This window comes from Sinohyriopsis cumingii, chromosome 14, assembly GCF_028554795.1.
Source record: "Sinohyriopsis cumingii isolate HCF-2022 chromosome 14, ASM2855479v2, whole genome shotgun sequence".
Taxonomy (NCBI): domain Eukaryota; kingdom Metazoa; phylum Mollusca; class Bivalvia; order Unionida; family Unionidae; genus Sinohyriopsis; species Sinohyriopsis cumingii.
In genome coordinates this window covers 41,990,306-42,003,069 of record NC_142974.1, presented here as the reverse complement: position 1 = coordinate 42,003,069, position 12,764 = coordinate 41,990,306, and the positions used below count along the sequence as shown (strand labels likewise).

General features: G+C 35.6%; 1 protein-coding gene across 1 annotated transcript in view; it reads right to left on the bottom strand.

The window, feature by feature from the left end:
* The window catches only part of LOC149783632 (DDB1- and CUL4-associated factor 13-like), a 38,985-nt gene that overhangs the window by 23,737 nt on the left and 2,484 nt on the right, over window positions 1-12,764 (bottom strand). Inside the window, exons 2-3 of the mRNA XM_089931879.1 lie at window positions 8,979-9,178; window positions 29-136 (exon numbers count right to left, since the gene is read on the bottom strand). Coding sequence (XP_089788005.1) covers window positions 29-136; window positions 8,979-9,178 — 308 coding nt within the window. The remainder of the gene's footprint in view (window positions 1-28; window positions 137-8,978; window positions 9,179-12,764) is intronic.

Genomic DNA, 12,764 nt, shown 5'->3' with positions numbered 1-12,764 from the left:
CCAAATTCACATCACAACTCAGACTTACAGTGAGAAAGGAGCCACCATCAGGGACAGAGCAAATCCCCTGCACAAAGCCTTCATGTGCCTGCACTTGACTCACACATTTTTTCTTTGCCAAGTTCCATATCCTCACCTGTTAATAAAAAAGTAAATAAATCAGTTAATATATCAACCAATGGAAACAAATAAAAGAGTAAATGAATCAATACCGTATTTACGGCATGTTTCCAGACAGCAAAAAATAATTACATTTTTGTCATCGAAAGACATATTCAATTCTTAAATTTTTGGTGTCCGAAAACAAACATGGGAAGATAAATTTGTGCCCCATATGTCCGTAATGAAGTTACCATTAGCTCACATGACCACATGCTGCCATGAAGTAAAACAGGTATTACTTGCCTATTTTTGTCTATTTGATACATGATTATTCACCAGAAAATGCAGCCATTCATTAATTAGAGCCACGATTGTGTGTATATTTTCCAAAAGAACTGCCATATTAGTAATCTTGCAATCCACAGTTTAACCCTCTGCTAATCAGTGATCATTAAAATCTACATTACAAACACATGCAAGTTTTATTTCTGTGAAATTAAGATATTAATACAAACTAAATAAAAAGATTTTGGAATTATCATTCTGAAGACATTTATGACAGAAACATTTTAGTATCAAGAGTAAAAGTACATATATGATGGCTAGTCTTAGAGCACCAAGGGTGAGAGGCTCCATATGTGGTTTGTGTTGTACACATGCCTAGGAAGGGTAAGAATAACAAGTTGCAATATACGAGTCAGCGTGATTAATATGTTAATGTTTGTTTCTATAAAGGTGATCTATTTTGTTGTGGTTCTCTCTTCTTTATTTTCCCCAACTAGCCGAGGGTAGCTTCAAAATTAGCAGAGCTTGCTGGCACGAAACAACTGACTGCTCAAAGATTGTTTTGATGCATGTCAGAAATTTCTAGGTGTCGAGGTGAAAACTGTTAATAATAAAACATGTTGGATTTCTCTGACAGGTGTGTTCGGAAATAAAAGGCAGCCATCTGGATTGCATTAAAAGAACACATGATGTACCCAACACGTAGTACCCACAATCGATATTTATCACCTACAAAGAGATTTATTACCTGCAGAACAATAACTATGTTTAAACTGTCCTTCAGAAATAATGGGTTTCTTTTGTTCCACGGTGCCAATGAATTTACTAATCCATACTGAATCTGATGATATAAAGCAGGAGTCATGGTTTCTAATCAAAGCCATAACTGTCACACCTGCTTGATATAAAGCAGGGGTCATGGTTTCTAATCAGAGCCATAAATGTCACAACCTGCTTGATATAAAGCAGGGGTCATGGTTTCTAATCAAAGCCATAACTGTCACAACCTGCTTGATATAAAGCAGGGGTCATGGTTTCTAATCAAAGCCATAACTGTCACACCTGCTTGATATAAAGCAGGGGTCATGGTTTCTAATCAGAGCCATAACTGTCACACCTGCTTGATAAAAAGCAGGGGTCATGGTTTCTAATCAAAGCCATAACTGTCACAACCTGCTTGATATAAAGCAGGGGTCATGGTTTCTAATCAAAGCCATAACTGTCACAGCCTGCTTGATATGAAGCAGGGGTCATGATTTCTAATCAAAGCCATAACTGTCACAGCCTGCTTGATATAAAGCAGGGGTCATGGTTTCTAATCAAAGCCATAACTGTCACAACCTGTTTGATATAAAGCAGGGGTCATGGTTTCTAATCAAAGCCATAACTGTCACAACCTGCTTGATATAAAGCAGGGGTCATGGTTTCTAATCAAAGCCATAACTGTCACAGCCTGCTTGATATAAAGCAGGGGTCATGGTTTCTAATCAGAGCCATAACTGTCACAACCTGCTTGATATAAAGCAGGGGTCATGGTTTCTAATCAAAGCCATAACTGTCACAACCTGCTTGATATAAAGCAGGGGTCATGGTTTCTAATCAAAGCCATAACTGTCACAGCCTGCTTGATATAAAGCAGGGGTCATGGTTTCTAATCAAAGCCATAACTGTCACAACCTGCTTGATATAAAGCAGGGGTCATGGTTTCTAATCAAAGCCATAACTGTCACAACCTGCTTGATATAAAGCAGGAGTCATGGTTTCTAATCAAAGCCATAACTGTCACAGCCTGCTTGATATAAAGCAGGGGTCATGGTTTCTAATCAAAGCCATAACTGTCACAACCTGCTTGATATAAAGCAGGGGTCATGGTTTCTAATCAAAGCCATAACTGTCACAGCCTGCTTGATATAAAGCAGGGGTCATGGTTTCTAATCAAAGCCATAACTGTCACAACCTGCTTGATATAAAGCAAGGGTCATGGTTTCTAATCAAAGCCATAACTGTCACAGCCTGCTTGATATAAAGCAGGGGTCATGGCTTCTAATCAAAGCCATAACTGTCACAACCTGCTTGATATAAAGCAGGGGTCATGGTTTCTAATCAAAGCCATAACTGTCACAACCTGCTTGATATAAAGCAGGAGTCATGGTTTCTAATCAAAGCCATAAGTGTCACATCTGCTTGATATAAAGCAAGGGTCATGGTTTCTAATCAAAGCCATAACTGTCACATCTGCTTGATATAAAGCAAGGGTCATGGTTTCTAATCAAAGCCATAACTTTCACAACCTACTTGATATAAAGCAGGGGTCATGGTTTCTAATCAAAGCCATAACTGTCACATCTGCTTGATATAAAGCATGGGTCATGGTTTCTAATCAAAGCCATAACTGTCACATCTGCTTGATATAAAGCAAGGGTCATGGTTTCTAATCAAAGCCATAACTGTCACAACCTGCTTGATAAAAAGCAGGGGTCATGGTTTCTAATCAAAGCCATAACTGTCACATCTGCTTGATATAAAGCATGGGTCATGGTTTCTAATCAAAGCCATAACTGTCACATCTGCTTGATAAAAAGCAGGAGTCATGGTTTCTAATCAAAGCCATAACTGTCACACCTGCTTGATATAAAGCAAGGGTCATGGTTTCTAATCAAAGCCATAACTGTCACACCTGCTTGATATAAAGCAGGGGTCATGGTTTGTAATCAAAGCCATAACTGTCACATCTGCTTGAAGTGGTTTTGTATGTAACGATGTCCAAAAACATAAGCTGTAGAAAAAAAATTAAAGTGGAGAAACGTCCAAAAATTACAATGACATATTTGCCCCAAAAATAGTGTCCAAAAATAAACCATGTCTGAAAACATACTGTAAATATGGTACGTCAACTGATAGAAACAAATACAAAAGTAAATAAATCAATACATCAACCAATGGAAACAAATACAAAAGTAAATGAATCAATTCATCAACCAATGGAAACAAATACAAAAGTAAATAAATCAATACATCAACCAACTGAAATGAATACAAAAGTAAATGAATCAATTCATCAACCAATGGAAACAAATACAAAAGTAAATAAATCAATTCATCAACCAATGGAAACGAATGCAAAAGTAAATGAATCAATACATCAACCAATGGAAACAATAGCAGCATAGTATTTAAAGAAATTTTCCTTTCAGCACCAAGAATACAATGTACAACTCCACAAACTGTATCATAAGGCATCATTAATTGGTCGCACATACATCATTTATCTTGAAAGAAATATTTTGCAGTAATTTTGACCTTGTAACTAATTGGGACCCATTAGACAGGTATTACACCATTGTGTATCATTATACAGATATTGCATATTTGTATATTATTAGACAGGTATTATATCTTTGTGTATCATTTGGAGATGATAGGTATTACAAGTCAAATTAATGTCAACAAATATTCTTGAGTAATAAAATGTATTATGGGTTTTACACAGAAGTCATTGTAAGAAGAAGGTAATAAATACCCCCCCTCCAATACCTCATTAATGAGAGGGAAAGTACATTAACAAATCTGGTGTCAAAAAGTGGATGGATTGTTACAAGAGTACCACAAACATCGTATGATATGCAAACTTCATGACCTTCACCATACAAATCAGTTATCTTCGAGCTACAAACATGAGTAGAGTACAAGATGTGGAATCTTGTTGACCTTGGTAAAATATTTGGGGAGTGGGCTTAACAAGTAACGTGTAAAGGAACAGGCCGCTGACTTAAATTATCCTTTCATATGACGTTGACCTTGAGTGTAGGGGGTATGGCTGTGAATAAGCAAGAAACTGAAATCAATGTATATAATGGGCTAAAGTGTCACTGAAGTATCTAAACTGGTTCGAAAGTTCTACCCGTAAATGGAAAGGGGTCACAGATTTATATTTTTCCATGCTGTTGCCTTTACCTTCAGGCAGATGGTGTGGCTATGGTATATGATGGACTGCCTTTGCATGAGGAATAAATGAGTAATGTTTCATTATGATGTCTGTGACGGCATACAATTCTGAGTTGGTTCAATATCATTGATATGTCAATGAATCAAATATGTACACTCATACTAATCAAGGATACACTAAAATGATAAGCACTGTCAAAATACATTTTTTTTTTGCCCTTTCGATAAATCAAACAACGCTCCATACAACATTTATACAAGCATTTAAATACACACACTTTCGACATTGAAACAATATGAATCTATTACCAAGAAGACTAATCATTAATCCTTGAAAGAATTTTCAAAATAATATTCTACATGTATTTTGATTTACCCTGGTAAATATATGTTCAATCTGAGTATTTTTAGCATTTTTATGCTTATTCCATATTACATTTTGATTATTATATATTTATCCTACAAGAACATACCATATTATGCTTCAATAAATGACATCCACCCATCCCATTAAACAGAAACATGTGCCTACCTCTGACATAGATATATCCCAAAAAGGAATTAAATCAAGAAAGCAAACTTTGCATCCTCCAACTTTATAATTTTACATGCAAGATATCAAATGACAGATGAATTAAAATACATAACATAACATCACATTATACATGCCATACCAACTTGGCCATTAAAAATTCAACTCACTACACCTTATGCTGCATTATACACACCAACTTGGTCATTAAAAATTCAACTCATTACACCTTATGCTGCATTATACACACCAACTTGGCCATTAAAAATTCAACTCATTACACCTTATGCTGCATTATACACACCAACATGGCCATTAAAAATTCAACTCAATACACCTTATGCTGCATTATACACACCAACTTGGCCATTAAAAATTCAACTCACTACACCTTATGCTGCATTATACACACCAACTTGGCCATTAAAAATTCAACTCAATACACCTTATGCTGCATTATACACACCAACTTGGCCATTAAAAATTCAACTCACTACACCTTATGCTGCATTATAGACACCAACCTGGCCATTAAAAATTTAACTCACTCACCTTATGCTGCACTATACACACCAACTTGGCCATTAAAAATTCAACTCACTCCACCTTATGCTGCATTATACACGCCAACGTGGCCATTAAAAATTCAACTCACTCCACCTTATTCTGCACTATACACACCAACTTGGCCATTAAAAATTCAACTCAATACACCTTATGCTGCATTATACACACCAACTTGGCCATTAAAAATTCAACTCACTCCACCTTTATGCTGCATTATACACACCAACTTGGCCATTAAAAATTCAATTCCATACTCATGTACCAGGGCCTCCCTTGGAAATATTTTTCTTTGCACCATGAAATTCACCAATTAAAACATATGGAGCAAACTTTTCAGTTATTTATGCCGTTATGCAGGAACTTAAATATTTGTGTAATATTATATTGGCCCCATTTTTAATCTATATAAACATGACAATAAAACAGCTTTACATTTTTTATTACATTTCAAAGCACAAGAACAATTATTAATAAATATAACAATACCATGACATACACATGAAGTTCAATATGTAGCATATGAAAAGCAAGAATGAATAAGAATGTTTATAACTGATAATACAAAATACGACTTAGTCTTTATAAACAATGTCACTGACACTTCATCAACATCTGCCTCATTTTTTCCCAGACATTTTCTTAAATGCCTTCCTGAAACAAAAATTCTCAACAATGGGCCCATGAACAGAAATTTTCATTAAATTTTTCACAATAGATATACCCATCAAATTGTGTGAGTTTGTTTTGATGACAGATTCTCTCAGTCTGCAGTAGAAATAGGGGCATCAAGTATAGCTGCCATATTCTTTGTGCTTGATACAGACTTGTGTTATAAAGTACATTTTTTATTTTTCATTGATGTAAGTGACTTGGGCTCAATGACTTCATCTTTGTAGCAGCATCCTGTGTTACTCTGATAAGTTCAGACCACAAAAACGTGTTATCAAAGTAAATAATCCCTAAAACACTAAGCAGTCAAGTGTGTCTCACACTCACAGTTTGCAATAAACATAAATTAACAAGACATGCAAATAACACCTAATCTTCCTGCCAACCTGTTCAACAACTGTGTATATCTCCTGGTCATTTCTTTTTTTCCTACTAACGTATGTTTTTGGACTGCAACAAATAATTACTTCTTTTGTCGTCCAAATACATATCAAATTCTTTAATTAGGTGTCCGAAAACATACATTTGAAGATAGATTTATCCTACCCCCCGATGTCTGTAACGAAGTTACCATTAGCTCACATGACGACGTGCTGCCATGAAGTAAAACAAGTATTTTGTCAAGCACCACGGAAAGGGTAATGAATGAAAATCAGGCATTACTTGCCTATTTTGTCTATGTGATACATATCCATCCACCAGAAAACACAGCCATACATGTATTAGAACCACAATTGTGTGCATATTTTTCAACAGAACTGCCTTATTACTATATAATCTTGCAATCCACAGTTTAACCCTCTGCCATTCGGTGATCATTAAAATCTACATTACCAATGTGCGCAAGCTTAATTTCTGTGTAATTAAGATATTAACGCAAACTAAATAAAAAGATTTTAGAATTATAATTTTTAAGATATTTATGACAGAAACATTAGTATCGAGAGTAGAAATACCGGTACATGTATGATGGCTAATCTTAGAGCACCAAAGGTGAGAGGCTCCATATAGGATGAGTGTTGTATGCACGCATAGGAAGGGTAAAAATAACAAGCAAGTTGCAATATACGAGTCAGCATGTTTAATATGTTGGTATTTTTTTTTAAAAATATAGGTGATCTGTTTGTTCAGCATATAGGAAAATAACTCCAGACCAAATGAAATTGTTCTGCATCACTACTCATGAAGTTAGGGCAGTCGCCCTAATAATAATAATGAGGACTTTGTATAGAGCCTAATCTTTAGAAGCTCTAAGCGCTTTACAACATTAGATAACACCTAAAACATATATACTGATATGATTACGAAAAACAAACTCAATGAAATTAGACAAGAAAAAAAAAACGTGCTGAAAATAGTTATGGTGCTGACTTACTTTTATGAAGGGATTAGCTGGCTTGCTTTAATGAAAAGTGCATGTGTTATTGAAGTCTTGCCAAGCCCAACTTTGGATGGCCAAACAAATGCTCATTTGTTATTACGGCAGCAATGAAACTGAATGGGTCATCAAAAGAAAGAAACCCTGAAAACTCAACTATAGTAGGACTATACATCCCCATTTGTTTGTACCCCCCTACTGATTTCAATAACAAAAACGTGATAAAAAATGCTCAGAACTAAGTCAATCAAATCATTAATTTATAATTTATAACCGGATTCTGACCAGAATGGCACTAATACTGGCATCCCCTGCTCCTTTTATGCTTAACGGACTTTCCATACTAACATGGCGCTATATTGTGTACACTATGGGCTACTTTATTTCCCTCAGACAACATAATGATGTAGTTCATCCTATTCGGTAGCTGCCGGATAACTCCATAAATTATCATAACGTTGAGAGTCTGGAATTATATCCCTTTGCACACACGAACACAGAAATTACACCACTTGTGAAATCCATGTGAAAGGCAAATTTGTTGTATTAGAAGCAGATGACATATGTATGTACATCTGTAGTTGTGCACACACCCATTGCTGAAAATGGTCTTGTTCAGGAACTGGAAATGAGTCTCAAGCATGTCCATCTATTATATTTAAAACATCTGTTAAGCATGAAATGCGCAGATGATGACGGTGTTAGGGACACTATACTCAGTCATGTTAGAAATTATAAATCAATGAATGAATGGATCAAGTTCCTTGTACTTTATATTAGGTTTCAATTATTGAAATCGGGGGAGGGGGATTACAAACAAATGGGTTGGTATAGTCAGACGATCCGAATCTAACAACCTTGGACAATTTTACTTGTGATTGTGGAAAGAAATTAAAAGTGTTGGGTTTATTTCAATTTTCAAAGACTTTTAAAGACCTCAGGGTAATCTGCTTGATCTTCCCAAACTTTCAAGGCCTTGAAAATGCTACCTCATTTTTCCCAAAATCTCAAAGATCATACGAACCCTGTGGTGAGACCTATAGCCAAGACACAACAGGTCACTCAACAGCTTCATCCTTGGATTTGTGAGATAGTAGCTCTCCCAAGATATTATGATTGGGCAATGTATCTGAACAAGATATGACCTAATTTTAAAACAAATACCACCATACCTATGCAAATTAACATTTTTATCAACATCCATGTGATACAGTTATCTTGGATCGGTACAGTGGGTTCAATCATAAGATATATTTTTACATTAAAATTTCACTTACATGTCCATGTTTTATCAAAGATGTTAAAAGATGGATCATTTGGCTAAACTTATGCAATTACAGTGTGTGACCATTTAATGAAAAATGATCAATAAAATACCTGTCATGTATTTCTCACATCTTCAAAAGACATGAGAGATGTTGACACTATCAGAAAGATATTAAGTGAGATTACGTTTGTGTGTGTACTGTGTGACAATGACTGACTCTAGTTCAAACTCACCTCTCCATCACATGCCCCAGACAACAACAGGGAAGGACTTCTGGGATGCTTACACATGCAATGAACTCCATCTCTGTGCCCATCCAATGAACCCAGGAAAGGTTTAGCAAACACTCTTTCTAATTTTGTGGCATTCAGTGCCCTGACATACTCTCTGTTTGCCTCAAAAGGGTGAAGAACGGGATCATAATTCCTAGGAACTGAAAAGCAAATAGAACCATCAAAAGATTGATTATTGCATACAATTCACATTACAGATATACAAAAGATTCTATACTGTGATTTTACTTCATGAAATTATATAATTTCCATTTTCTACCAGCCCTGTCATTGTTTTTTGCCTTACTGGTGAGAAAATATACCATATGGAGATCTTTGGGGTGACAACATTTTTGGCTGGTAAATTTGTATATACAGTCTTGGGTTTGGAGTGGAGAAATTCAAAGACACTATGACAGGAAGCCGCAACCTGGACAGAAAATTACACTGGAATCTATTGTTATATAAACAAATCCTTTGTTCATAACGTCAAACCACCCAAACACGGCGTTGTTATATCATAAGCCAGTTATGCTCATGTCTGGCCTAAGCAATGTATGCTATAATATAACCAAAATATTTGTACTACCTGACTAGCTACAATCAAGCACCTCTGAAGTCAGGAACGGAAACAATTAAAATCCACCATGCAACGGCAATATTTTTTATTTTTGAAAATGTACCAGAAAAAATAATTTTGCTGAAACTTCAGAGAAAACTGATTACCTTTCAAGCACCAATCATTCTGTATACATACTAAGCAAATGAAAAAATATATCTCGGTCAATGTTCTACAATTATTTGATGCTGCCGCTGCAATAACAAGCTAGCATTTGTTTGGCCTTCAAAGAGGGCCTTTAGTGGCGCTTCAATAACACATGTACCTTCATCAAAACAAGGTGAAGACCTTTGATCAAAGGAAGCCAGCGAAAAACTTAAATAGAAGCACTTTCATTTTTTATAGTGATTGCATACATGCCAACCCCTGGCGAGGAAAAAGTGTAATCCAAGTGGACAAAGAGTAATCCGAGCAGAAATCCACATATAACATGATAAAAATTCAATAAGCATATGTACAAAATGATTTATTTATCACCCTGGACTTTTAACAACAATTATTGCTTTAAGTTTTTGTATATAACACTCTATTAAGAACTTGGTAGATAATGCCTCTGCATTTATGAAATTCGTGTCCACATTTAAGTTCTGCTGTAAAAAAGAAATTACCTTGGTATTGTAGTTAGTAAAATGAGCTAATGCAAGGTTTCTTTGTTTTACCACCATGACCAATATTAAAATCCTTTCCACGTAGCCTGCAAGGGGTGTGAAGCTGCCCTAGAATGGAACGCTGCATTGTGTAATTCATGTACATTGTATTTATCTCTGAATCGGTTTTTCATCTTTTCCCAACCCATATGTGAAATTATTTGAAAAATATTTTTACTCGAACACACACATTGACTAGAATAAATCTGACTTGACTTTTAGGGCCAAATACCTATATACTGGTTTTGTACCAGATATGAATTCGAACAAAGAATCTGAGAGCAAAGATTAAAAGTTGAAAAATCAGTCTGTTCTCTCCTAACTAAGCCATACAGTTGCTATAAATAGAAACTGAGGTCAAAAGTAGAAACCAGCATGTTTCTTGGAAACAGGTCAACTGCTATAAATAGAACAAAATACCATTAGGAAAGAGCATGCAAGTCTTCGGACAAGTGTACTCTTATGTCATAGTTACATAGACGCCGTCTTTCTGAGAATATGGTCTGTGGGATTAATGGGATGTTAATAAAAATGAGAAAACATTTATTTTTTAAAGGGAGATATACCGAAAACGCTTAAGGCGTAATTTAGTGAAAAAAGTGTAATGATTATGCCAAAAGCATAATGGTTGGCATGTATTGGATTGGAACATATTTATTGTACCATAAAGTTTCCTGTCATGACCCTCGCAATTTCCAACAACAAAGTTCATGCTTATGATCCCTGCCTATGGTGGTGTAAAATCCAAAGTAAAGTTCCAATATTTTGAAACAAAAGATATTTGGCCTTTAAATTAAATGAAGGTGGGACATCTTGCAATAATGTTTATTAAACTTTATATCTGTTCACGTTTTCATTTCCCTATGTACCGCTCCAGTGGCCTAGTGGTTAGAGTGTCCACCTCAGATGCAGGAGGTCGTGGGTTCGATCATTGCCTCAGTCATACCAAAGACTTATAAAAATGGTACTAACAGCTGCCTCACTTGGTGCTCTGCATTGAAAGGGTAGTGTTAGGGCTGGTCGGCCTGGTGTCAGGATAATGTGACTGGGTGGGACATCATGTTACATGTCTGCGGCATGATGCCCCAGTGCTAGACATCAATATAAACTGCCACGCTGCAGACACTGTAGCGATATGACTGAATTTTTTTGTAAAAGATGCGTTAAAAATCCAAATCACACACACACAAACAATTCCCTATGAATAGCCTCATCCCCTTGGTAGCCTCTGTATTATGGTGGTTGTCTCTGCCTGACCAAAATCTGGGCCATTTTAAGTACATCTTTATATGTAGCATACAAACAATAGCCAAGTGCTACTAGGATAATGAATATCTGAGTGAATTGTTTCGTAAAACATGTTTGTTGATAATGGGATATAGAGCCAACAAAAATCGTTAGTTTTATATATACATGATAGTTGTATCTTCTAATGCGATTTGACTGACATATGAATTTTCTAACATATGTTAGAAAATTTTAGATATGACATAATACTCGAATTCATGGATTTTTTGTATACATGTACATTATTTAACACATTGTGGAATGTAGTATACAAATGTAAGTTGTCAATATACAAAGTGTATTTCAGGCTATATATCTTCTTTTAGTCAAAAGTTCCATTTTATTTTCTCTGTCTAAATCCAACTCACTGATGACAAGTCACCTGAAAAATTTAACTTGTATGCAAAATTTCAATTATTTTCAGCCTCTCATCCCCCCTTATCTAAACATCAGCTTATGTTGACAATATTACCTTTCTCTCGAGGGTGTTTAGATAGTACTGTATTATGAAAACGGTGACAAGTTTTTAAAAATTGGCAGCAAAATATTGAGGTTGGCGATTTTTGGAGTGACAACAGATAGTACATAATGCTACTGTAGTGCAGGAAATAAACAATCTTCAAAATGGAGAAACTCATCTGAACATCGTCTGCAGACTGTAATATGACATACACAGTTTTGGACAATCTACTGAAAAACAGTTTCTTCCTAACGTGGTCTTATGAGACTGAGAATTTAACCAGATGTATAATACAATAATGATCATGTACTTTTATTCATTTTCATTTCTATCCTTTTGAAAGTGAGGGACTTGCAAGTGTATGCGAGGGACTCTCATACATAGGCTGAAGTGAAGAGTCCAGGAAACTCCTGTGATAATGACAGTGAATAAGATTTGTACACATTAGAGCTCCTGGACATAACATACATAAGACTTTTCTGGACATAACATACATAATAATAATAATGACTTTGTATAGCGCGGATAGGTATGTTGGACTAAAGTCTGATGGTGAAACGTAGCACAGAGAACAAATTTTGTGTTTGATTCTGAATCGAATGGATAGTGAGTGTAGGGTACAGAGCAGCAGAGAGGTGTGCTCTGATCGTGGTACTCTAAGTATGATCCAAGCAGCTCTGTTTTTAACTTTTTGGAGCAGATATTGAGATGAATCAGACAAAATTGAGTTACAA